We start from the raw sequence: 27,430 nt of genomic DNA, 5'->3' as shown, positions 1-27,430 counted from the left end.
CTGCCCTCCATTTTTGAACTTAGTGTTCCCAATCCATTGTCTTGACTCCCTCCCCTGAATGCTGTACATTCAACCAATGTTTATACTTTCCAGTGGCCTTCCCTGCTCCACTAATAACATAGAACATAGAACAGTACAGCACAGAACAGGCCCTTCGGCCCTCAATGTTGTGCCGAGCCATGATCACCCTACTCAAACCCACGTATCCACCCTATACCCGTAACCCAACAACCCCCCCCTTAACCTTACTTTTTAATTAGGACACTACGGGCAATTTAGCATGGCCAATCCACCTAACCCGCACATCTTTGGACTGTGGGAGGAAACCGGAGCACCCGGAGGAAACCTACGCACACAGGGGGAGGACGTGCAGACTCCACACAGACAGTGACCCAGCCGGGAATCGAACCTGGGACCCTGTACGCGGGACGCGGAATCGACCCTGGGACCATTGGGCCATCCTTCCATTGACTAGACCCTTCAGGCAAGTATGTCACTTTTGTACCAACTTTTGGCAGTTGTCCTTTTGGAAAAATTCTAATTAATCAGAAGTGTTGTGTTCCTCGACAGAAACCCTGTCTATATCAGTTACTGGTCCTCATAGTCCTGGAACACGTGCGTACCAGATTACTCTGGTTCCTCGTCATGTCTGTCTGCTCTGTCTAAATTTGAAAATTTGTAATCTGTACCCATTATCCTTGATGAATGTACTGTAATTGAAAATATGGAAAGATGTGTCATTTGAATCATGGAAGTCTGGCAATACCTGATCTAAGAAACATGAGAGAATGTAGGGAGTGATTCTCCGATCACAGGGCAGAGTGTCCGCGCCGTCATGAACGCCGTCGCGTTTCACGACGGCGCGAAACGGGTGCGGGCAGTACCGATTCTGTACCCCACAGGGGCCCAGCACGGCACTGGAGAGGTTCACGCCGCTCCAGCCTCACTTCCTGGCGCGCACTGGGGGGGGCGCGCCAACCCGGCTGGACTCTGCTTTCTCCGCACGGCTGCTCAGCCCATCCGGGCCAGAGAATCGGCGGCCCCGCCGCGTACAGCGGCCCGCGGCCGGTGCCACGCCAAACACGCCGGCGAAAATGGCGCCGATTCTCCGCACCTCGGAGAATCGCGCGCCGGCATCGGGGCGGCGTGGTGTGGTTGCAGCGATTGTCCAGCCCGGCGCGGGCTGGGAGAATCGCGCCCAATGTGTATCAACAGGTTACACTTAATGCCCTGGATACTACTGCTGACTGATTGGATACACAGATATACAAATCCACCATAAACTAACACATCAGCTCTTTAATTCAATCAGCTCAATTTCACTGTCAACCCATCACTATTAACCATCATGCAAGAACCATTTTACATTCACAGTTTAAAGGAGAGACTCGGGGGCGATAATTGTTATTTCAAGTGCTCCCCATTTGACACGGGAAAAGTTATTTAAATAATGCACTCTCCGGAATGACAGAATGCTAATGTGGGAAAGCACATTCCAAGTATTTCACAAGTCAAAATAATTCCGAATCCAAGTATGTTACGATCAAAGTATTTGTAAATCGGAATAATTCTAATTGCTCGATTTGTAAAAAAGGCTGTCACACCAAATAAACAAAAGGCTCCAAAAGACTTTACTGCTGATTGGTTTCAACCATCCAATCGATCTCTGAAGGCGTATTTCCCGATTGGCACAGCTGGATGACCCCCTTTGGGAAAATGCCACTCTTTGCCACACACAATCCTGTATTCCTGGGAAATTCCCGATGGCATTGTTCACTCCAAACAAGCTCTGGTGTCCATCCACGTAGACTATTCATCCGCCGTCAGTAATTCAAAGGGTAATACCGTCTGCTGAGTTGTCTGCGTTCCAACGACCAAAGGGTTGGATTTCATATTCAGTAACTTGAGGAAGGGCATGGAGGCGAGACTCTGAACCGGTATCTCTGTAAAGCAGGAATGGATCATCTGAATCACAGCTTGTGAGAAACATGCAATGATCCGATCAGTAATGGTCTGATCAGTAAGTTTGCAGACGACACAAAGGTTGGTGGAATTGCGGATAGCGATGAGGACTGTCAGAGGATACAACAAGGTATAGATCGGTTGGAGACTTGGGCGGAGAGATGGCAGATGGAGTTTAATCCGGACAAATGTGAGGTAATGCATTTTGGAAGGTCTAATACAGGTAGGGAATATACAGTGAATGGTAGAACCCTTCAGAGTATTGACAGGTAGAGAGATCTAGGTGTACAGGTCCACAGGTCACTGAAAGGGGCAACACAGGTGGAGAAGGTAGTCAAGAAGGCATACGACATGCTTGCCTTCATTGGCCGGGGCATCAAGTATAAAAACTGGCAAGTCATTGTGCAGCTGTATAATAATAATAATAACCGCTTATTGTCACGAGTAGGCTTCAATGAAGTTACTGAGAAAAGCCCCTAGTCGCCACATTCCAGCGCCTGTTCGGGGAGGCTGGTATGGGAGCTTTATAGAACCTTAGTTAGGCCAGTCTAGGGAGTATAGTGTTCAGTTCTGATTGCCACACTACCAGAAGGATGTGGAGGCTTTAGAGAGGGTGCAGAAGAGATTTACCAGGATGTTGCCTGGTATGGAGGGCATTAGCTATGAGGAGCGGTTGGATAAACTCGGTTTGTTCTCACTGGAACGACGGAGGTTGAGGGGCGACCTGATTATGAGTGGCATAGACAGAGTGGATAGTCAGAGGCTTTTTCCCAGGGTGGAAGAGTCAATTACTCGGGAACATAGGTTTAAGGTGCGAGGGGCAAAGTTTAGAGGAGATGTACGAGGCAAGTTTTTTTATACAGAGGGTAGTGGGAGCCTGGAACTCGCTGCCGGAGGAGGTGGTGGAAGCAGGGACGATAGTGACGTTTAAGGGGAGTCTTGACAAATACATGAATAATAATAATCTTTATTGTCACAAGTAGGCAATGAAGTTACTGTGAAAAGCCCCTAGACGCCACATTCCAACGCCTGTTCGGGTACACTGAGGGAGAATTCAGAATGTCCAATTCACCTAAGATCACGTCGTTCGGGACTTGTAGGAGGAAACCTGCATGCCCAGAGAATACCCACGCAGCAGCAACGTTTTAGATGATGCCGAGTTTACAGAGGGTAGGACACAGGACAGCAGTGTGTGGGATAGTCAGGCCCAGACTGGGTATCTGGGATAGTCAGGCCCAGGCTGGGTGTGTGAGATAGTCAGGCCCAGGCTGGGGGTGTGGGATAGTCAGGCCCAGACTGGGGGTGTGGGATAGTCAGGCCCATGCTGGGTGTGTAGGATAGTCAGGCCCAGGCTGGGTGTGTGGGATAGTCAGGCCCAGGCTGGGTGTGTAGGATAGTCAGGCCCAGGCTGGGTGTGTGGGATAGTCAGGCCCAGGCTGGGTATGTGGGATAGTCAGGCCCAGGCTGGGGGTGTGGGATAGTCAGGCCCAGGCTGGGTGTGTGGGATAGTCAGGCCCAGGCTGGGTGTGTGGGATAGTCAGGCCCAGGCTGGGGGTGTGGGATAGTCAAGCCCAGGCTGGGGGTGTGGGATAGTCAGGCCTAGGCTGGGGGTGTGGGATAGTCAGGCCCAGGCTGGGGGTGTGGGATAGTTAGGCCCAGGCTGGGTGTGTGGGATAGTCAGGCCTGGGCTGGGGGTGTGGGATAGTCAGGCCCAGACTGGGGGTGTGGGATAGTCAGGCCCAGGCTGGGTGTGTGGGATAGTCAGGCCCAGACTGGGGGTGTGGGACAGTCAGGCCCAGACTGGGTGTGTGGGATAGTCAGGCCCAGGCTGGGTGTGTGGGATAGTCAGGCCCAGGCTGGGGGTGTGGGATTGTCAGGCCCAGGCTGGGTGTGTGGGATAGTTAGGCCCAGGCTGGGTGTGTGGGATAGTCAGGCCCAGGCTGGGGGTGTGGGATAGTCAGGCCCAGGCTGGGGGTGTGGGATAGTCAGGCCCAGGCTGGGTGTGTGGGACAGTCAGGCCGGGGCTGGGTGTGTGGGATAGTCAGGCCTGGGCTGGGGGTGTGGGATAGTCAGTCTCAGACTGGGGGTGTGGGATAGTCAGGCCTGGGCTGGGGGTGTGGGATAGTCAGGCCCAGGCTGGGTGTGTGGGATAGTCAGGCCCAGGCTGGGGGTGTGGGATAGTCAGGCCCAGGCTGGGGGTGTGGGATAGTCAGGCCCAGGCTGGGAGTGTGGGATAGTCAGGCCCAGGCTGGGTGTGTGGGATAGTCAGGCCCGGGCTGGGGGTGTGGGATAGTCAGGCCCGGGCTGGGGGTGTGGGATAGTCAGGCCCGGGCTGGGGGTGTGGGATAGTCAGGCCCGGGGCTGGGTGTGTGGGATAGTCAGGCCCAGGCTGGGGGTGTGGGATAGTCAGGCCCAGACTGGGTGCAAGAATGGATAGCTGGGATTTTTGAAAGTGCTGCTGTGATCTGGAGAATAGATTTCTTTCCCAGGGATGGATGCAGGATTGGGATGAAGAAGAGGATGTAGGTGATGAGTCACACAAGGAAGTGATCAGGGCCTTGTCTTCCATCGATTAGATGGGGCTGGCAAGACCATGTGAGGTGGCATGGCCGAGGAGGTGGCTGTGAAATGGGCTGTGGGGTTGACATTGAGGGAGAGATTTAGGGAGGATTAGAAGGCAGTGAACTCAGAGGAGAGAGAGCGTGGCGAGCTGAGAAGGCGATTGTAATCAATGTCGATTAGAGATGGTTCTGTGACCAAAGCTGAAAATCATTGAATTAACAGTGCAGGAGGCCATTCGGCCCATCGAGTCTGCACCGGCTCTTGGAAAGAGCACCCAATTCAAGCCCACGCCTCCACCCTATCCCCATGACCCAGTCATCCCACCCAACCTTTTTGAACACTCGGGGGTAATTTATCGTGGCCAATCCACCTAACCTGCACATCTTTGGATTGTGGGAGGAAACCGGAGCACCCGGAGGAAACCCACGCACACACGGGGAGAACGTGTCAGAGTGAAATGGGGGTGGGGTAGATGGATAGTTCAGTTCCTAACTCAAAATATTGTGAACGCTTGAGGGAGCTGGACGTGTCTAAGAGAGGCACCTGCTGGCCTACTAGGCAATCCTTCTATACCTAGGGCAGCACGGTAGCACAGTGTCACTTCTCTTCCAGGAATGCCTACCCTGAAGAAGTACTGCTCTTCTCTCCGACAGGATTTCCCTAAGTCCCTCCCCCACTCTGTGGCCATTAGCACCCGGTTTCCCTGGGCTTCTGTGGCTATGACTCATCTTTCATTCTCACTCCACAGTATAAACATTTCCCATTTTCTCTGTCAGCTTTGACAAAGAATCCTCGGACTCGAAACGTTAGCTCTTTTCTCTCCCTACAGACGCTGCCAGACCTGCTGAGATTTTCCAGCATTTCCTCTTTCGTTTCAGATTCTGGCATCCGCAGTAATTTGCTTTTATCCAGTGGTTGGCGCTGTTGCTTCACAGCGCCAGGGACCCGGGTTGGATTCCCGGCTTGGGTCACTTTCTGTGCTGAATCATGCTAAATTGGCCGTAGGGTCCAAAGGTTGGGTGGGGCGACTGGATTATGGGGAGAGGGTGGTTATAGGGTTAAATAGGGTGCTCTTTCAAAAATTTAGAGTACCCAATAATTTTTTTCCAATTAAGCGGCAATATAGCACGGTAGCATTGTGGATAGCACAATCGCTTCACAGCTGCAGGATCCCAGGTTCGATTCCGGCTTGGCTCATTGTCTGTGTGGAGTCTGCACATCCTCCCCGTGTGTGCGTGGGTTTCCTCCGGGTGCTCCGGTTTCCTCCCACAGTCCAAAGATGTGCAGGTTAGGTGGATTGGCCATGATAAATTGCCCATAGAGTCCAAAATTGCCCTTAGTGTTGGGTGGGGTTACTGGGTTATGGAGATAGGGTGTTGACCTCGGGTAGGGTGCTCTTTCCAAGAGCCGCTGCAGACTCGATGGGCCGAGTGGCCTCCTTCTGCACTGTAAATTCTATGATAGCGTGGCCAATCCACCTACCCTGCACATCTTTTTGGGTTGTGGGGGTGAAACCCACGCAGACACGGGGAGAATGTGCAAACTCCACACGGACAGTGACCCAGAGCCGGGATCAAACCTGGGATCTCGGCGCCGTGAGGCAGCAGTGCTAACCACTGCGCAACCATGCTGCCCCAGGGCCGGTGCAGACTCAATGGGCCGACTGGTCTCCTTCTGCACTGTAAATTCTGACCTAAAATACTCACCAGTAATCTCATTGGCTTCCAGATTAATCACTTCCAGTGTGGTCAGCCCAGTGAGTTGCTGTGGGAATTCAGAGAATTTATTCCTCGCCAGGTTAATGCTGGTCAACTGCGTCAAAACCTTCACTTCCTCAGGGAGTTGTTTCAGGGAATTACCTGCGAGGTTTAGTTCTGAGGGGAAAGATTTGTGGAAATACAAGTCATTAAAATGGTTCGAAGGGCAAACGCATAGCAAAACCTTTAAAATCGAAAACCCCTCAACGGGAACTCCCTATGACCAAGGCTAATATGGTATTTGTGAAGCATTTACATGAATTGTTCTCAGCTCGAGTGAAGCTCTGTTGTATTAATGTATTTACTGGAAGCGACCCGTAAGTCCCAGTGAGGGAATCAGAGTGAGAGAAATTGTTGTGTAAAAGATTGCACACTGGAAATAAAGCTCTGATGTTTTGAACCTCTGTGCTCCCTGGTGCCTAACCTCCAAAACTCAACAGTATTGACTTCAAACTTTATCATGGTCCCATGTAGATTATTTCCAGATTCATTAACAGAACACAAAGCAGAAGAACAAAGAACAATACAGCACAGGAACAGGCCCTTCGGCCCTCCAAACCTGTACCGGTCATGATACCAACCTTGGCCAAAACCCTCAGCACTTCATAGAATTTACAGTGCAGAAGGAGGCCATTCGGCCCATCGAGTCTGCACCAGCCCTTACAATGATCACCCTACTGAAGCCCACGTGTCTACCCTATCCCCATAACCCAGCAATCCCCACTTAACCTTTTTAGGACACTAAGGGCAATTTAGCATGGCCAATCCACCTAACCCGCACATCTTTGGACTGTGGGAGGAAACCGGAGTACCCGGAGGAAACCCACGCACACACGGGGAGGACGTGCAGACTCCGCACAGACAGTGACCCAAGCTGGGAATCGAACCTGGGACTCTGGAGCTGTGAAGCAATTGTGCTAACCACTGTGCTACCGTGCTGCCCTATGACCTTGTGCCGTGTCCCTCTGTACCCATCCTATCCATGTGAAATGAAATGAAAATCGCTTATTGTCACAAGTAGGCTTCAAATGAAGTTACTGTGAAAAGTCCCTAGTCGCCACATTCCGGCGCCTGTCCGGGGAGGCTGGTACGGGAATTGAACCGTGCTGCTGGCCTGCCTTGGTCTGCTTTCAAAGCCAGCTATTTAGCCCTGTGCTAAACCAGCCCCTAAGTGGAGTGCCCTTTGAACACCGTTAATGCATCTGCTTCCACGACCTCCCCTGGCAACGAGTTCCAGCCACTCACCACCCTCTGTGTAAAAAAACCTGCCTCGCACATCTCCTCTAAACCTTGCCCCACAGACCTTAAACCTCTGCCCCCTGGTGACTGACCCCTCCACCCTGGGAAAGAGTGCCTGCCCATCCACTCTATCCATGCCCCTCATAATCCTGTAGCCCTCGATCAGGCCGCCCCTCAACCTCCGTCTTTCTAATGAAAACAGTCCGAGTCTATTCCTCTCCTCATAGTTAACACCCTCCAGACCAGGCAACATCCTGGTAAACCTCCTCTGCACCCTCTCCAAAGCCTCCACATCCTTCTGGTAGTGCGGCGACCAGAATTCTGCGCAATATTCCAAGTGCGGCCCAGATTTTAACACAGTGATCCCAGAATCAAAGGTTAGGAATCCCACGACAGTACCAATCGTCAGCAAGGATTCCATTTACTCTCTTAATTCCCTTTTCTTCCATGTACTGAATGATCTGTTGAGCTGCTCGCAGAAAAATACTTTTCACTGTCCCTCGGTACATGTGACAATAAACAAATCCAATCCAATCCAATCCAATTTGTTGGGCAGCACGGCGGCACAGTGGTTAGCACTGCTGCCTCACGGCGCCGAGGTCCCAGGTTCGATCCCGGCTCTGGGTCACTGTCCGTGTGGAGTTTGCACATTCTCCCCGTGTCTGCGTGGGTTTCACCCCCACAACCCAAAGATGTGCAGGACAGGTGGATTGGCCACGCTAAATTATCCCTTAATTGGAAAAAAATGAATTGGGTACTCTAAATTTATCAACAAAAAGGATTCCATTTGTACTTTGGCCCATAGCTCAGAGCTAAAGGGTTTGAAGGGCAAATTGTTTCCCTTTACAGGGCTGCTACCCTCTGAGGGAGATATCAATGATCCCGGGGCACTCTTTTTAAAGAAGAGGAGGGGATGGTCTCCTCAAAGTCTTGACCAGTATTTATCACTCAACCAGTATCACTCAAGACGGCTAATCCGATAATGATCTGATCAGGTACAGCACTTTGCTGCTTTTGGGAACTTGCTCTGTATAATTTTGCTGGGACTATTTTAAAGCAATCCCCTGCTGGTCTCACTGGCTGTGGTGTTTCAACAGCAGGAGTCAAAATAGAGCGACGAAGGAATTAATAAACACCGCGAGACACAGGGAGCCAAACTCCAAGAACTTAACTCTTCTCCAACCCCAAATGTTCCAAATACTCCCAACCAAGTCATGAATCAGAAAGGGAGCCCCCCCCCCCCCTCCCCCATTGGACGCCTTTTAAAAGTCTAAAGATCTTGATTCAATCTGCACTGTGTTCATTGATCTCAGAGCGGTCATTACAATTGGCCTCAGTGCCAGAGGTGACAGTCTGTCAGTGTTGACATTCCTCATTGCTCTCCAGTGGTCCTGCCCTCTGAGTTGCCCATCACTTGTAATAGAGGGGGAAGGAGGGGGGGTGAGAATTCTGTGGTCCATCACTGCCCAGCTTTCGCGTAGACTGGTTCCCCCGGATGAGGGGCTCGGGCAGACATCAGTCACCAGCTTCAGGAGTGGAAGGGTGATGGGAGGTGAATTTAATGATGCCATTTTGGACTGTAGGCATCGTTGGCATAACTGCCAGTTATTGCCCATCCCTATTGACCCCAGCTAAGTAGGCAGGACAGCTGAGTACCTTTCGAGGGCAGCTCAGGGTCAACTACATTGCTGCGGATTTATGGTCATATTTAGGCCAGGCCATATAACAACAGAAGATTTCCTTCTCCAGAGGACAATGGGGAACCGGGTCGCTTTCTACAACAATCCCAATTGGTCACATTCACTCACACCTGATTATTAGTTCCAGACTCAATTCAGATTGTCAATCTGCCATTGGTGATGTGAAGTCATATTCACGATTAATTATTAATCCAGTGTGATAGAATCGCTACTGTGCAGAAAGAGGCCATTCGGCCCATCGACTCTGCACCAACCCTTCGAATGACCACCCTACCTAGGCCCAATTCCCCACCCCCTAAGGGCAATTTATCATGGCCAATCCACCTAACCTGCACATTTTTGGACTGTGGGAGGAAACCAGAGCACCCGGAGGAAACCCATGCAGACACGGGGAGAAAGTACAAACTCCGCACAGTCACCTAAGGCCGGAATCGAACCCGGGTCCCTGAAGCTGTGAGGCAGAAGCGGTAACCACTGTGCAACAGTGCCGTGATAGATTCAGGAAATGTTTATACATATATTTTATTATCTATCTGTTGCAATAATATTTTTAAAAATCGTGTATTAACATACAGACAGGCGATGTGTCTTCTAGGGCTGTAGTTAAAGTGTTGTAAAAGTGAGATTGTCATTCGTTCCAACATGTGCTTGTTTATCTAGATGGAGTTAATGAAATATTGCATGTTTTAAGCTTCTCTGAGGTGTAGATGATTGAGGGGTTGTGCTTAGCATTAGTTAAGATGGTCATGAGACAATTAGGGGATGATGTAATTAATGGGAGGAGCCAGGTCGGCAGCAAGCGATTTAGCTGTAGGACCTTTTAGCCTGACAAGGGCAGAAGGTTTTCCAGGATGTGCCAGAAAGGGTCTCTCCTTCCTTTTCTGAAAGGAGAACTCTGAACAAGAGTACAGCAGGTATCCCTGTGTTTACTAACTTTATTTATAAGTGGCTTTTGATCTAAAATGGGTTTTGCATAATTGGAGATAGAGAGGGTGTCAGTTAGGAGTTGAATTATATTTTAAGAATTGTTTCACTGTGAATTGTGAAGCTATTTTCTGTGATGTTAATGTGTTTAATCCTGTGTTATTAATAAAGTTTGTTTTTATGTAAAAGATCCCTATTTGTCAGTGGAATCAGTCCCGGGGGTGAAGTATCCTCCCCTCACAGTTTACAAACTGAAAAATTGTTGGGTTGCCATCCGGGTCCCTGATGTGAATTGGGGTCTGGCGGGGCCTGCAGCATTACTCAGTGATTGGTTCCCTGGCTTACCCTGGAGCTGGTTAAAGTTGGTCATAAAATCAGCGGAGATGAATTTCAGTTCATTGTTTTCCAGTGAAATGAACCGAATGTTCGCAACCACATCCCTCATCAGCTTGAAGAGCGCCACTGGAAATGTGGTTAGTTTGCAGTTCGACAGGTCTGGAAAAAACAACAAATATGGTCAGACAGAAAACAAAGAATCAGAGTATTTTACAGACCATTCGGCCCATCTTATAGAACATAGAGAAATACAGCACAGAACAGGCCCTTCGGCCCACGATGTTGTGCCGAACTTTTGTCCTAGTTTAATCATGGTGTCCAAAATTCTACGATAATCTAAGGGCAATTTATCATGGCCAATCCACCCAACCTGCACATCTTTGGAGTGTGGGAGGAAACCGGAGCACCCGGAGGAAACCCACGCAGACACGGGGAGGATGTGCAGACTCCGCACAGACAGTGACCCAAGCCAGAATCGAACCGGAGACATTGGAGCTGTGAAGCAATTGTGCTATCCACAACGCTACCGTGCTGCCCTTAAGAACAAATTAATCTACACTCCATTATTCTATCGTAATCCATGTACCTATCCAATAGCCGCTTGAAGGCCCCTAATGTTTCCGACTCAACTACTTCCACAGGCAGTGCATTCCATGCCCCCACTACTCTCTGGGTAAAGAACCTACCTCTGACATCCCCCCGATATCTTCCACCATTTACCTTAAATTTATGTCCCCTTGTAATGGTTTGTTCCACCCAGAGGAAAGGTCTCTGACTGTCTTCTCTATCTATTCCCCTGATCATCTTATAAACCTCTATCAAGTCGCCCCTCATCCTTCTCCGTTCTAATGAGAAAAGGCCTAGCACCCTCAACCTTTCCTCGTATGACCTACTCTCCATTCCAGGCAACATCCTGGTAAATCTGTAAATTATGAGTGCTGTTGCTTCAGTAGGGATGTCCCTTTCATCCCAATTCCTCCACCCTTTCCTGCGTTACTCTCCATTTTGCTGCCTCCCTCTGCTTCACGTCAGTCTAAAACAGTGTTCTTGAAACTCGGGGGGCGCGACCCGTGGGTGTCGGAAGGGTCGTGGAGCCGTCCTTCACGGCGATCCCGATCGCGCAAATCCCCACGTAGCAGCCGGCTTTTCATAACGTCGGCTGCAAGCGGCCTTCAAAACGGCCGCCAACATGTAAAAAAAAAATTGGCCGCATTGCGCATGCGCGATGATGAGCGGGCATGCATGCGCAGTGCGGCTGCTATTTTTTTTAAACGGTCGCAGCTTTTTGTTTTACAAGTTCGGGGGGGTTTTATTTATTTTATCCATTTCATTTTTATTTTTTTCATTTATTTTATTAATTTTCTTTTTCTTTTTTTTAATACAAGTTCGGGGGGGGGGGTTTATTTGATAAAATTTTACAGGAAAAGAATTCAGAACTTTGGACAGATGGAGACTCCATACTTTCCGACTCCGGAAGGCTTCACCTTCACCCAACCAGTTCCATTGGAGGAGCGTGTACGAGGGCCAAAGGGACCCAAAACCATTTCCTCCATTTTTATCAGCAGCAAACAAGGTAAGAGGTGGGTCGCTCAGATCGGCCGGCGTGGGTCCCGAAGGTCAGCCAGCGTGGGTCGCTCAGATCGGCCGGGTGGGTCGCTCAGATCGGCCGGTGTGGGTCACTCAGATCGGCCAGCGTGGGTCGCTCAGATCGGCCGGCGTGGGTCCCGAATTTCGGCCAGTGTGGGTCGCTCAGGTCAGCCAGCGTGGGTCCCGAAGGTTGGCCAGTGTGGGTCCCGAAGGTCGGCCGGGGTGGGTCACTCAGATCGGCCGGCGTGGGTCGCTCAGATCGGCCGGTGTGGGTCGCTCAGATCGGCCGGCGTGGGTCCCGAATTTCAGCCAGCGTGGGTCGCTCAGATCGGCCGGTGTGGGTCGCTCAGATCGGCCGGCGTGGGTCCCGAATTTCAGCCAGCGTGGGTCGCTCAGATCGGCCGGCGTGGGTCGCTCAGGTTGGCCGGTGTGGGTCACTCAGATCGGCCGGCGTGGGTCACTCAGATCGGCCGGCGTGGGTCCCGAAGGTCAGCCAGCGTGGGTCGCTCAGATCGGCCGGCGTGGGTCGCTCAGATCGGCCGGTGTGGGTCACTCAGATCGGCCGGCGTGGGTCGCTCAGATCGGCCGGCGTGGGTCACTCAGATCGGCCGGCGTGGGTCACTCAGATCGGCCGGCGTGGGTCCCGAATTTCGGCCAGCGTGGGTCGCTCAGATCGGCCGGCGTGGGTCGCTCTGGTTGGCCGGTGTGGGTCACTCAGATCGGCCGGCGTGGGTCCCGAAGGTCAGCCAGCGTGGGTCGCTCAGATCGGCCGGCGTGGGTCACTCAGATCGGCCGGCGTGGGTCACTCAGATCGGCCGGCGTGGGTCCCGAAGGTCAGCCAGCGTGGGTCGCTCAGATCGGCCGGCGTGGGTCACTCAGATCGGCCGGCGTGGGTCACTCAGATCGGCCGGCGTGGGTCCCGAATTTCGGCCAGCGTGGGTCGCTCAGATCGGCCGGCGTGGGTCGCTCTGGTTGGCCGGTGTGGGTCACTCAGATCGGCCGGCGTGGGTCGCTCAGATCGGCCGGCGTGCGTCGCTCAGATCGGCCGGCGTGGGTCGCTCAGATCGGCCGGCGTGGGTCGCTCAGGTTGGCCGGTGTGGGTCGCTCAGATCGGCCGGCGTGGGTCGCTCAGATCGGCCGGCGTGTGTCCCGAATTTCGGCCAGCGTGGGTCACTCAGATCGGCCGGCATGGGTCCCGAATTTCGGCCGGCGTGGGTCGCTCAGGTTGGCCGGTGTGGGTCCCGAAGGTCGGCCGGCGTGCATTGCTCAGATCGGCCGGCGTGGGTCGCTCAGATCCGCCGGCGTGGGTCGCTCAGGTTGGCCGGTGTGGGTCCCGAAGGTCGGCCGGCGTGGGTCGCTCAGATCGGCCGGCGTGGGTCGCTCAGGTTGGCCGGTGTGGGTCCCGAAGGTCGGCCGGCGTGGGTCGCTCAGATCGGCCGGCGTGGGTCGCTGAGGTTGGCCGGTGTGGGTCCCGAAGGTCGGCCGGCGTGGGTCGCTCAGATCGGCCGGCGTGGGTCACTCAGATCGGCCGGCGTGGGTCACTCAGATCGGCCGGTGTGGGTCGCTCACATCGGCCGGTGTGGGTCACTCAGATCGGCCGGCGTGGATCACTCAGATCGGCCGGCGTGCGTCGCTCAGATCGGCCGGCGTGCGTCGCTCAGATCGGCCGGCGTGGGTCACTCAGATCGGCCGGCGTGCGTCGCTCAGATCGGCCGGCGTGCGTCGCTCAGATCGGCCGGCGTGCGTCGCTCAGATCGGCCGGCGTGCGTCGCTCAGATCGGCCGGTGTGGGTCCCGAAGTTCGGGCAGCATGGGTCGCGATGGTCGGCCGGGTTGGTAAAAATGGGTCCCCAGAAAAAAAGTTTGAAGAACACCGGTCTAAAGAAACATCCACTGAGCATTGCTCTCTCTGTTTTTCAAATCAGTTTCCTACCCTCGCTGTTTATTGGTTTTGACACAATGTGTCTGCATTTGATCAACAGGCCTCTCCGTGTTCAGATAGTTAGGACATGGTGTTACCATCCATCAGATTTGTGTGTTTAAGCCCTAATGTGGGCAACTCTTCTCCTATCTTCCAACGATAGTCATGCAGTATTTCAGTTTCAGCTGACCAATGTTTTCCCACACATTCTGCACCCAAAATCTTTCTGTTTGGAACTTCATTAAGTAAATTATGTTTGTTGAGGTTTTACATTTTCGAGAATAACTCACCACAGTTACAAAAGAATATATCGCCACGGGGAAAGGGGGAAAAAACGGCTCAATATTCACGAGTGCGGAGAGTAACAGGGGAGCGAGATGATAACTTGCTCGATAGACTCAACGGATTGAATTAGATACTAATACAGCCCCACGAGAGAGCAGGGGGGGGGGGGGGGGTGGGCACAGCAATGAGGCCACACCACGCAATCATCACGGGAAATCAGCATAAATTTCCCGTGCCATGATCAGGCACCCACCAACTTACATCTCCGTCCACTCCAGCAACGTCAAAGGCACCAACGATCCATCACAGCTCCTCTCTTCGGACACCAGACCCATTTGATCTGGTGAAGGAGCAAGATTGGGTTTGTCATACCCATCCTTAGAAAATACATAGGAATTAGGAGCAGAGGTCGGCCATTCAGCCCCTCGTGTCTGCTCCGCCATTCAATCAGATCATGGCTGATCTCTTCCTGGCCACAAATCCACCTCCCCACCTGTCCTCCATATTCCTTTAACCTGCTTTCAAATCAGAAATGTATCTATCTCCTCCTTGAAACCATTTAATGATTCAGATTCACCGCACTGTGGGGCAGCGAGTTCCACAAATTCACCACCCTCTGCAAGAAGTAGTTCCTCCTCGTCTCAGTTCTAAATCTACCGCCTCTCAACCTATGGGCGCGATTCTCCATCCCCCACACCGGGTGGGAGAATAGCGGGAGGGCCTCCCGACATTTTTCACACCCTCCCGCTATTCTCCCCCCCCACGCCCGACCCATGAAACGAGGCCGATGGGCCGAGCAGCCGGGCCTTCACACCCATTTCAACACGGCAGCAAACACACCTGCTCGCTGCCGTCGTGAAACGGGCACCAGATGCCCATTTGGGACATCTGGGGGCCCGATTGGCACGGCAGTACCACGGCCGTGCCAAGGGGGGCATAGGCCCGCGATCGGTGCCCGTAACGGACGCACTCTTTTCCCTCCGCCGCCCCGCGAGATCAAGCCGCCACGTCTTGCGGGGTGGCTGAGGGAAAAGACGCCAACTGCACATGCGCGGGTTGGCGTTGTCCAACCTGCACATGCGTGGCTGACGCCATCGGCTGTGTCAGCCGGCGTGATGCTTGACGTGCGGCCTTGACGACGGTCGTCAAGGCCGTGCCGCCATGACGCACGGGGCCGCGCTCTTAGCCCCACCCGGGTGGGAGAATTAGCCCCAGAAGTGGGCGTGAAGGCTGCCGTGGGTCACGGCCTGTCCCACGGCAGCCTTTACGATTCTCTGCATTTGCGGAGAATCTCGCCCGATATCTATAACCTGTCGTTCTAGATTTCCCCACCTGGGGAATATTAGGTCCACGTTTACTTTATCAATCCTGCTTAGTAAACGTGAAAATGTGAAAACCGCAGTTGGAGGGGAGCTAAATACCTGCCACACAACACAATCCCAGTCCAGGCCCAGGACAGAACCAATATCGTTCCGTACAATTGAGGAGAGAGGGCTGGAAAGATGTGTGGATTAAAATCAAATCTTCAGGGTCTCCCAAAGGATAAAAGGGAAGACCTCGAACTACCAGAATGAACCCACCGGATGGATCAGGATGCAACCCAGGCCTCCTAATTCCCTGGCACCCACTGAGCACCCACCAATGCAGAAGCAAACCAAGAGAATCTATACAGACAACATCCACCACATTTCCTTCATTAACAGCTCAATCTTCACAAAGAATGTCAGAAAATCTGACTCACCTTTTACTTTTAGAAAAAAAATTCAGAGTGTCCAATTCAGTTTTTCCAATTAAGAACAAAGAAAAGTACAGCACAGGAACAGGCCCTTCGGCCCTCCAAGCCTGTGCTGACCATGCTGCCCGTCTTAACTAAAATCTTCTACACTTCCGGGGTCCGTATCCCTCTATTCCCATCCTATTCATGTATTTGTCAAGGTGCCCCTTAAATGTCACTATCGACCCTACTTCCACCACCTCCTCCGGCAGCGAGTTCCAGGCACCCACTACCCTCTGTGTAAAAAAACTTCCCTCGCACATCTCCTCTAAACCTTGCCCCTCGCACCTTAAACCTATGCTTCCTAGTAATTGACCCCTCTACCCTGGGGAAAAGCCTCTGACTATCCACTCTGTCTATGCCCCTCATAATTTTGTAGACCTCTATCAGGTCGCCCCTCAACCTCTGTCGTTCCAGTGAGAACAAACCGAGTTTATCCAATCGCTCCTCATAGCTAATGCTCTCCATACCAGGCAACATCCTGGTAAATCTCTTCTGCACCCTCTCTAAAGCCTCCACATCCTTCTGGTAGTGTGGCGACCAGAATTGAACACTGTACTCCAAGAATGGCCGAACTAAGGTTCTATACAGCTGCAACATGACTTGCCAATTTCTATACTCAATGCCCCGGCCAATGAAGGGCTGGGAGTGCACAATAACAGAAATGTGTGCTAATTCAGAACATTCCTGCCACTGTCTCAATTCTCAGCAGCACCTTCGCCCATCACACTCCCACTTGCTGGCGTGTGCACTGCCTTCTCGGCCATCAATTGTAAAGTTCTCTGGGTCTGATGACAGGTCTGAAACGTCAACTCTGTTTCTAACTGTGTAGCACAGTTGCCTCACGGCGCCGAGGTCCCAGGTTCGATCCCGGCTCTGGGTCACTGTCCGTGTGGAGTTTGCACTTTCTCCCCGTGTCTGCGTGGGTTTCACCCCCACAACCCAAAAGATGTGCAGGGTAGGTGGATTGGCCACGCTAAATTGCCCCTTAATTGGAAAAAATGAATTGGGTACGCTAAATTTATAAATAAAACCCTGCTGAATATTTCCATTTTATTTCAAACGTCTATCCACATTTTGCAAACCCTCCCTTGTCTCATTCCTCTCTCTCTCTCTCGGTAATGGCGTCCACTGTTACAACCCTCTTGGCTGTCTGCTTTCCCTCACAACAAGATGTGTTTATCCGATTTTAATCACTGCACAATCGCTGCTCCTTCAGCAGCCTGGGCCATAAGCCCCGAAATCCTCTCCCTCCACCTCTCTACCTCTATCCCCTCCTTGAAAACCTGCCTCTCTGGCCAAGCTTTCGGCCGGCAGTCTTGCTGTCCCTATTTGTGGCTTCTTCTTAAATATTTACCACAGTGGTTAGCACGCCTGCCTCACAGCTCCAGGGTCCCAGGTTCGATTCCCGGCTCGGGTGACTGTCTGTGTGGAGTCTGCACGTTCCCCCCCGTCTGCGTGGGTTTCCTCCCACAAGTCCAAAGATGCGTGTGTTTGGTGGGGTTACGGGGATAGGGTGGGGGAGCGGACCTGGATAGGGTGCTCTTTCAGAGGTTCGGTGCAGACTCAATGGGCCGAATGGCCTCCTTCTGCACTCATGGGGATTCTAAGGATATTCTATGGACACTAAAGGTACTATATAAATGTAAGTTGTTGGTGTAATTGAAGAGGGGCAATTTGACAGGGTAACTATAGATCAGTGAGAATACCACTGAAAAACTGATGGAGCTGAAAGTGGGAAAGTCCCCAGCCCCTGGAATACGGAGGGAAGTTGCAGAGGGAATAACGAAGGCTCTGACCACTACGACCACACATCGCTGGGTATGGAGTCACACCATAGTCCTCGGTGACAGTCCCTGTGCTATAAAAAGGGTTGGTGATGGCCCAGGTAACTATAGACCGGCCAATCTAACGGCCTAACCGAGCGAGCTCCTGATACAGAGTGTAATTAGTAAGAAAGACATTGTTATAATCAATTTAGAGTAACCAATTATATTTTTCAATTAAGGGGCAATTTAGCATAGCCTGCACATCTTTGGGTTGTGGGGGGTGAAACCCACGCAGACACAGGGAGAATGTGCAAACTCCACACGGACAGTGACCCAGAGCCGGGATCGAACCTGGGACCTCGGCGCCCTGAGGCAGCAGTGCTAACCACGGTGCCACTGCGCTGCCCCTTTCGTAAGAAAGACAGGGACTAATGAGGGGTGGGTGGGCAGCCTGCATTGTGAAAGGTGAGTCAGGGCAGCAGGGTGGCACAGTGGTTAGCACTGCTGCCTCGCGGCGCCGAGGTCCCGGGTTCGATCCCGGCTCTGGCCCACTGTCCGTGTGGAGTTTGCACATTCTCCCCGTGTTTTACCCCACAACCCAAAGAGGTGCAGGCTAGGTGGATCGGTCACGCTGAATTGGCCTGTTCCTGTGCTGTAATTATTCTTTGTTCTTTAGAAAATAGGCGACAGTTTTAGATAAAGGATCTGGATTGGCGCAGCTGGGAGGGCCGAAGGGCCTGTTCCTGTGCTGTACTGTTCCCAGTTCTATGAAATCCGAAACAATGTCCCCATTGAGTAACTTCACCACTTCTTCATTCTCTGAGAATTTCACCTCTCTGAGTCATGATCTTGCTGTAGAGCAGAGCAGCTTGGAGGGGCTGAATGGTCGACTCCTGTTCCTAATCCTTGTGTTGCTCATTCTGTGATGATCAGAGACTATTAGTTACAGCGTCAGCTGCTGTTCCTCCTAAACTGGTTTGACAGTTAGTTGAGGAAATGGATAAGATTTGAAGCCACGGCAGGGATCAATTTCAAGCTTCACAAATAATTGTCTGAGGTCATTTCACTGATATGAAAAGAAATTTGGCAGAGGCCAATGAAAGGGGTGGAGACCGATCGTCTGCTGGTCTGTCACAGAGTTATAGAGAGTTATACAGTGCTGGGGAAGGACATTCCATCCATCAAATCCTTACTGGCTTCCTGTCAAGTAAACGAGTCAGTGCCATTGCCCTGCTCGATCCCTGTAGCCCAAGAAGACCATTTCCAAGGAATTCCTACAGTGCAGCAGGAGGCCATTCGGCCCGTCTGCACCGGCCCTCCGAAAGACCATGAGGCCCACTCCCCACCCTATCCCCGTAACCACTTAACCTGCACTGTAGGGGGAAACCGGAGCACCCGGAGGAAACCCACGCAGACACGGTGAGAACGTGCAAACTCCGCACAGACAGTCACCCGAGTCTGGAATCGAACCCGGGTCGATGGCGCTGAGAGGCAGCAGTGCTAACCACCGTGACGCCTCAAGGTGACACTAAAGGTATGAGGGAAATGCAATCCGAGGCTCCACTGGAAAACAGTCCAGGAAAACACTCACCTCTTTCCACTCCCTTCTCTTCTTGCCTCTGTTTTGCCATGATCTGATTGAATGGCGGAGCATGCTCGAGGGACCAGGTGGCCTACTCCTGCTCCTAGTTCTTACGTTCTTATGTTTTAATGCATTGTGCTCAAATTATTTAATTTCACCTTCGCTCCTGAGTTATGGTGACTCCGTCCCACAATATTACCTGGATCATTAGCTTCCTTTGATCCGATCATTTACAAAACACAAGCTCAGACGTGTCTCAAATTCCGCAATTACTTTCTCTCGCATGCACTTTGACCCTCGACCCTGTCCTGCACCATGAACCTTGGCCCTTCACATTGCTTCCACAATAGGGAACAGGTTTTCCGGAACAGTAACGTGTTTTTGCTGCGGATTGGACTGGTTCCTTCGATTTGACACAGTCACGGCAAGGGAAGAGTGCATCACTGAGTTTCTGTCCCCTCACTGGCTTCTCCCAGGAGGATAGCCATCGTGGGCCATGGGAGTGGAGAGTGGGAACAGGAAACAGAGAGAGAGGAAGAGGGTCAATTTGAATTTTTCTTAAATTCTAAAGCTGTCGTTTCACCAGAAATGGGCTTGACTGTTAACTGACCCCTCAGTTAACAGGGATGGGCAATAGACGCTGGCCCAGTCGGTGATGCCTATACCGAGGAATATAGACATGTCTTTGATATCATCAAGTAACATTCTACCCTGACTCTCCAAGGGAGAAAGAGAGGGACAATCAGTTCCAATTGGGCTTTGAGCCACTCCAAGCTGTTTCTAAGCATCTCCTGGCAACTGGGTGTTGTGACTAGGCAGGGTTAGCTGGCTAAAACATGACGGGAATGAACACACTGAGGTCAGCACATTTCTCTGTTAGGTGATAGATTTCCACCGCTAATGATATAGGTTGGCATGGCGGCAGCACAGCTGCCTCACTGCTCCAGGGACACGGGTTCAATTCTAGCCTCGGGTGACTGTGCGGAGTCTGCACGTCCTCCCCGTGTGTGCGTGGGTTTCCTCCGGGTGCTCCGGTTTCCTCCCACAGTCCAAAGATGTGCAGGTTAGGGTGAATTGGCCGTGATCAATTACCCCTCAGTGTCCAAAGACGTGCAGGTTAGGTGGGGTTACAGGGATAGGGCAGGGAAATGGGTCTAGGTAGGATGCTCTTTCAGAGGGTTGGCACAGACTTGATGGGCCCAAAGGCCTCCTTCTGCACTGTAAGAATTCTAGGTTATGATTCTTTTTTAAAATAAATTTAGAGTACCCAATTAATTTTTTCCAATTAAGGGGCAATTTAGCGTGGCCAACCCACTTACTCTGCACATCTTTGGGTTGTGGGGGTGAGACCCACGCTGACACGGGGAGAATGTGCAAACTCCACATGGACAGTGACCCAGAGCTGGGATTGAACCTGTCGGCGCCGTGAGGCAGCTGTGCTAACCACTGCGGCACCGTACTGTCCTGTGATTATCTGATTCTAACTCCAACAATGACACTGTGACCACCAGTACTGAACCCCTTCTTGTTTGTCCTTTCAGTTGAAAGTGACCGGATTCATCATCTGGGTGGGGTTCCGTGGGTACGGAGATGACGACTTAGACTGACCTACGACCCCAAGGTTCTGTAGCTCCCTGTCACCGAGAGCACCCCCTCCACCCTCCTCACCCCACACCCAAATCCCCAGAGACCCTGAACTCCAGCCCAGGGAGCTTACCGAGGGAGTCCCTGCCCTCCTCCACGGTCTCATTGACTATCCGAGCGACTCTTGCTGCGTCCTTCGCCATCGTCTCCACAACACCCGGGCATCAAAGGGGCAGCAGCAGACCTGAAAGAGAAAATCTTTCCTTTAAACAAAGCCGAATCCAGCAGCGAATTCTGTGCCCGACAAACGTCGGGTGTTGGGGCTGAGAATGAAACATTCCCTGGGGCCCCCCCCCCACCCCCCGTCCCCCAGTGTCGGACAAAGCACAGACGTACGGTTAAATATGGGGGTTAGAATTTCAACATTGCCAACACTCACCCCAACCCCTAACCAGCCCCCCCCCCCCCCCCCCCCCCCCCCCCCCCCGGGGGCAGGTCTGGAGGAGGAGGAGGGGGATGTGAAATTGCATTGACGGAATTCCCTCCGAGTTTCCATCATGGTGATGATGTTACGCGGGGGCGGGAAGGGTTTGAAGCGGGAAGATCACCCCTGTCCCCTTAATGCTCTCAATGGCCAGTTAATGGTGTCTTCCATTGACCCTCATTCTTCAGGCTGTCGGAGGAGTGACAGCTCAGTGCGGACAGCCACCAAAATAAATCAATTCAATTTCAGACAGAAAGGGGGAGTGGTCACCTCCATCAGGAGGCCCGTTCCGACTGGAGACAACCTCCAATTCAGGCCCCTCTCTCCCTGGCCAATCCCCGGAGCCCTCAATTGACCCCCCCCCCCCGCCCCCCGCCCTTGCCCCGGGACACAGGCAGATAGCAAGGAGGACTGTCAGAGAATACAGCACAATATAGATAGATTGAGAGTTGGGCAGAGAAATGGCAGATGGAGTTCAATCCAGGCAAATGTGAGGTGATGCATTTTGGAAGATCCAATTCAAGAGCGGACTATATGGTCAATGGAAGGGTCTTGGGGAAAATTGATGTACAGAGAGAACTGGGAGTTCAGGTCCATTGTACCCTGAAGGTCCATTGTACAATGGAGGTAAACCAGGATGTTGCCTGGTATGGAGGGTGCTAGCTATGAAGAAAGGTTGAGTAGATTAGGATTGTTTTCGTTGGAAAGGCGGAGGTTGAGGGGGGACCTGATTGAGGTCTCCAAAATTATGAGAGGTATGGACAGGGTGGATAGCAACAAGCTTTTTCCAAGAGTGGGGGTGTCAGTTACAAGGGGGTCACGATTTCAAGGTGAGAGGGGGAAAGTTTAAGGGAGATGTGCGTGGAAAGGTTTTTACGCAGAGGGTGGTGGGTGCCTGGAACACTTTACCAGCGTAGGTGGTCGAGGCGGGCACGATAGCATCATTTAAGAGGCATCTAGACAGGTATATGAACGGGCGGGAACAGAGGGAAGTAGACCTTGGAAAATAGGCAACAGGTTTAGATAAAGGATCTGGATCGGCGCAGGCTGGGAGGGCCGAAGGGCCTGTTCCTGTGCTGTAATTTTCTTTGTTCTTCTACTTCTCCAGTCAGAGTCATTATAGCACACAACGAGGCCATTCGGCTTATTAAATCCATGTCGGCCCCCTCAGGAGTAATCCAATCTGTCTAATTCTCCTGCTCAATCTCCATCACCCAACCTCATCCCCATCCAATCGTCTTTGGATGGCATTGTCTCTCTCCACTCCCGCCACTCTGGCAGGCACTGAGTTCCGGAACATTCCCACTCGCTGTGGCTGTCTCTGGATAGGAATCCATTTCAGTTCGGCTCACTCTGCGTTCACCCAAACACATCCAATGGGCTTCACTGGATCGGGACTGATCTCTCTGTCCTCAGCCCAGACACACTCATGGAGTCAGGGGTCAGCTAACGCAACGAACCCCGGTTTCAGATTAACTGGGAGAAGGACCAGCCAGGAAATCTTCGTAAATCATCCCCAAGGCCCCCACCCACCTCTCTCCTCCATGGCATAGAATTTACAGTGCAGAAATGGGGCAGCACAGTAGCATAGTGGTTAGCACAATTGCTTCACAGCTCCAGGGTCCCAGGTTCGATTCCGGCTTGGGTTACTGTCTGTGCGGAGTCTGCACATCCTCCCCGTGTGTGCGTGGGTTTCCTCCTGATGCTCCGGTTTCCTCCCACAGTCCAATGATGTGCGGGTTAGGTGGATTGGACATGATAAATTGCCCTTAGTGTCCAAAATCGCCCTTAGTGTTGGGTGGGGTTACTGGGTTATGGGGATAGGTGGGGGTGTCGGCTTGGGTAGGGTGCTCTTTCCAAGAGCTGGTGCAGACACGATGGGCCGAATGGCCTCCTTCTGCACTGTAAATTCTATGAAAGAGGCCATTCGGCCCATAAAGTTTGCACCGTCCCTTGGAAAGAGCACCCTACCCAAGCCCACACCTCCACCCTATCCCCATAACCCAGTAACCCCATCTAACCTTTTGGTCACTAAGGGCAATTTATCATGGCCAATCCACCTAACCTGCACATCTTTGGACTGTGGGAGGAAACCGGGGCACCCGGAGGAAACCCACGCAGACACGGTGAGAACGTGCAGACTCCACACAGACAGCGACCCAGCCGGGAATTGAACCCCAGAACCAGGCGCTGTGAGGCCCATCAGTTTCCATCTGTTACTGATTCCAGTCTTCCCACCTTCCCAACTCTTCCTGCTCATTTCACTGTTTAGTACACAACTAAGTCACTCCCAAGTCGTGACTCTTATCCTTCACTTTCCCAGTGTTCCCAGCTCAGCCAATGTCTCGCCCATTCCCACACGGTGAACGCGATTCTCCGATCGGTGAACACCATCACATTTCGCGACGGCGCGGAACAGTCGCGGGCAGTAGCGATTCTGTCCCCCAAAGGGAGCCAGCACGGCCCTGGAGCGGTTCACGTTGCCCCAGCCTCCCTTCCCGCTGCTCACTGGGGGTGGCGCCAGCCCTCCCATGCGCGGTGGTTTTACGAAACGCGCCGGCCCCAACGCAACATGGCGCTGGGGTTCTGGGGCTGGACGCGCAACAAAGTAGGCCCGAGGCGGGGTGGGGGTGGGGGGGGGGGGGGGAAGAGGCCGTCCACAGGCCGCCCCCCCCCGACCCTTCGCGCAGAGTTCCTGCCGGCAGCGACCATGTGTGGACGGCGCCGACGGGATTCTGCTGTTTCTGCGTGGCCGCTCGGCCCATCCTGGCCAGAGAATCGGGCCCAGCTCCCAGCTCAGCCAATCTCTCGCCCATTCCCACACGGTATTCCCAGCTCCCTGCTCAGCCAATCTCTCGCCCGTTCACACACGGTGTTCCCAGCTCCCTGCTCAGCCAATAATCTCTCGCCCATTCCCACACGGTATTCCCAGCTCCCTGCTCAGCCAATCTCTCGCCCGTTCACACACGGTGTTCCCAGCTCCCTGCTCAGCCAATAATCTCTCGCCCATTCCCACACGGTATTCCCAGCTCCCAGCTCAGCCAATAATCTCTCGCCCATTCCCACACGGTATTCCCAGCTCCCTGCTCAGCCAATATCTCGCTCGTTCACACACGGTGTTCCCAGCTCCCTGCTCAGCCAATAATCTCTCGCCCATTCCCACACGGTATTCCCAGCTCCCAGCTCAGCCAATCTCTCGCCCGTTCACACACGGTGTTCCCCAGTTTTGAGATCAGCTAACGGCCTTGCACATGAACCTTGCCCAGCGCCTTTACAACCCTCGGCCACACAGGGCTTCCTATAGCCCACTTGTCACTTCCTCGGAGAAAGCGGGATCTCTGAATTCACATCAAGATGGACATAAATGATCCCACGACACTGTTTCGAAGGAGAGCTGCCGGGGGGGGGGGGGGGGGGGGGTGCAGTTATCTCCAAAGCTCTGCTCAATTTCTAATCGCTCAGCCAAACATCACTAAGACGCACACTCTGGTTATCTAACTCGCTGCTGTTTCTGGGAGGTTGCTATGAGCAAACTTTTTCCCCACAAGTGACAGCCCTTCAAAAAGGAAATTGCTTTGGGATGCCCAGAGATTGTGAAAGGCGCTATAGAAATGCAAGTCGTTCATTGTCCCTGGTAATCAATTCTATTGTGACACAAAGTGGGGGAGGGTGTCAGGGCTCAGCTGGGTTCGAACCTGCTGCTGATTCTGAAAAACTGCACCACAATGACCATTAATGTACTCAGTGAGCTGCTGCTCTCTCACTGTCCAGTCCCTGCCTTGTTACGGCACAGATTTTGCCCCGGGTCCCTCAGGACTGTGGGTTAAACAGCCAGAGCAGTGGGACTCACACAGCACTGGGCTGCACACTTACCCACCAAGACAGGGGCCGGGGGGGGGGCGATATTCAACGGTGCTCGTCTCACAGTCTCTGAGAGCAACCAAGCATAGAGCTCCTGTCATCTGCCTCTCCGCTCAAGCATGTCTGCTGTTGAATTAAATAATGCTCCCACTTGCCGTAGAATTGATAGAAAGCGCCTCAAGGCTGTGTGAATGGAAACTTTGTTTAAGTCTGTACTTACCGGTTAGAAGCCTAAAGGAAATTCAGGACAGTGAGACAGCGAAACATTAACCTCCCACATTGAAACGAGATGCCAAGTCACACAGCTGACGCCTCCCACTGCACATACTTTATAGGCCAAACTCGCTGAACCAGTGAAATCAGCTTTCAGTCACGTGGAATTACCCCCACCAAACAGAATGTTCAGAACAATCCCACGCTGACTAAAACCCTTTCACGAGTTGGCTGCTTTGCAATGGGATTTGTACCCGCTCCCTGTTCACAGCCTCACCACACGGGGTTGTGGGCAGGTCAGGGGACACGCCAGGGCAGCCGGGGACATACAAACAAAACAAACAAGGAGCAGGCGTAGGCCATTCAGCCCCTCGAGCATCCTCCGCCGTCTCAGCAGATTGCGGGCGATCTGATGCTAACGCTGGCTGGCGACCAGGGCACGGAGATCTGGCATAAATGTTTCAGTTTGGAGCGATGTGGTTTGCACAGGGGTCAGTGTCGGCACCTCGGCTGTTTACAGTTTCTAACAGGGATGAAGGGATTGAGGGTATTGTTGCTAAATTTGCTGATGACAAAGATGGGAAAGTAAATTGTGAAGACGGAGGCAACATGGAAAGGTGAAGTGAGTGGACAAATATCCGGCAAATTGGGAGTATGATGGAGTGAAAATGTGAAATTGTCCATTTTGGCGGGAGGGATAAAAACGATTATTATCGAAGTGGTGAGAGAGTTGCAGAGCTCAGAGACGCAGAGGGTGTCCTGCTGCATGAATCACAAATGGCTGGTGTCCGGGTACAGCAGGTCATTAGGAATGTTGTTGTCTATTGTGAGGGGCGGCACGGTAGCATTGTGGATAGCACAATTGCTTCACAGCTCCACGGTCCCAGGTTCGATTCCGGCTTGGGTCACTGTCTGTGCAGAGTCTGTGTGCGTGGGTTTCCACCGGGTGCTCCGGTTTCCTCCCACAGTCCAAAGATGTGCAGGTTAGGTGGATTGGCCATGATAAATTGCCCTTAGTGTCCAAAATTGCCCTTAGTGTTGGGTGGGGTTACTGGGTTATGGGCATAAGGTGGAGGTGTTGACCTTGGGTAGGGTGCTCTTTCCAGGAGCCGGTGCAGACCCGATGGGCCGAATGGCCTCCTTCTGCACTGTAAATTCTATGTAAAATTACATCTATGTGAGGGGAATTGTTCACAGAAGTAGGGAGGTTCTGCTCCAGTTGTACAGAACACTGGGTGTGTGGTGTCCAATACTGATCACCTTATTGAAGGAAGATTGTAAATGAGTTGGAAGCCGTTCAGTAGATGTTTACTAAACTAATATCAGAAATGGGTGGGTTGTCTTATCAGGAAAGGTTGGACAGGGTGAGGAACAGGTGTGTACGGTGTGTGTACACTGGGTCAAGGAGTGGACACTAGGTGAGGGGGGTCAGGGTGAGGGGGGTCAGAGTGAGGGGGGTCAGGGAGGAGGGGGGGTCAGAGTTGTGGTGATCACAAGTTAACCAGATGCAACACAACTGAGCGACCACTAGAGGGAGCACGGGAGAGCCATATAAATAGATCAGGACAGGAAGTGAGGACACACTCTTCACAGCAGGCGGGCTGGTAAGCAGGACACACAGCAAGCAAAGCTGGTAGTTAGCACTGGAAGGTAGTTCTAGGTCGAGCTCTGGAAACTGAACGAACTCACAATAAAACATCTTCTCCACACTTGAGACTGCGAGCTTGATTAAGACACGAGGAACAACACATGGTACCAGCAGTGATTTCAGACGCTTACTACAGGACAACTCAGCTGCAGATACAGAAAGCACAAAATGGCATGGAAATCTCCTACTGGACATTTGACTGGGGAAGACATCGCTAATTCAAGGATGTGGCATGGATACCCA

The 27,430-nt window shown here is 52.4% G+C and overlaps 1 protein-coding gene across 1 annotated transcript; it reads right to left on the bottom strand.

Annotated features, from left to right (window-relative positions):
- Positions 1–1,281: 1,281 nt before the first annotated feature.
- On the bottom strand, positions 1,282–25,700 carry LOC119956169 (leucine-rich repeat-containing protein 20-like). Its single transcript, XM_038783095.1, has 5 exons — positions 25,547–25,700; positions 21,115–21,225; positions 10,490–10,639; positions 6,231–6,398; positions 1,282–1,943 (listed from the first exon to the last, which is right to left on the bottom strand). The coding sequence occupies exons 2-5, from the start codon at positions 21,182–21,184 to the stop codon at positions 1,810–1,812; spliced, it is 522 nt and encodes a 173-aa protein (XP_038639023.1). The 5' UTR covers positions 21,185–21,225; positions 25,547–25,700; the 3' UTR covers positions 1,282–1,809.
- Between the last annotated feature and the right edge of the window lie 1,730 nt (positions 25,701–27,430).

The sequence above is a fragment of the Scyliorhinus canicula genome, chromosome 22 (assembly GCF_902713615.1).
Source record: "Scyliorhinus canicula chromosome 22, sScyCan1.1, whole genome shotgun sequence".
NCBI lineage: Eukaryota > Metazoa > Chordata > Chondrichthyes > Carcharhiniformes > Scyliorhinidae > Scyliorhinus > Scyliorhinus canicula.
The sequence above is the reverse complement of the archived record's forward strand: the minus strand, read 5'-3'. Positions and strand labels throughout refer to the sequence as shown.

Bases quoted from the DNA above. Each gene is read 5' to 3' on its own strand.
- LOC119956169 (XM_038783095.1), bottom strand. From the start codon at position 21,184: ATGGCGAAGGACGCAGCAAGAGTCGCTCGGATAGTCAATGAGACCGTG. The intron at 10,640-21,114 runs GTAAGCTCCCTG...TGTTTTTTCCAG, and splicing joins GGAGGGCAGGGACTCCCTCG to ACCTGTCGAACTGCAAACTA. The intron at 6,399-10,489 runs GTAAGCCAGGGA...CTTTCCCCTCAG, and splicing joins CAACTTTAACCAGCTCCAGG to AACTAAACCTCGCAGGTAAT.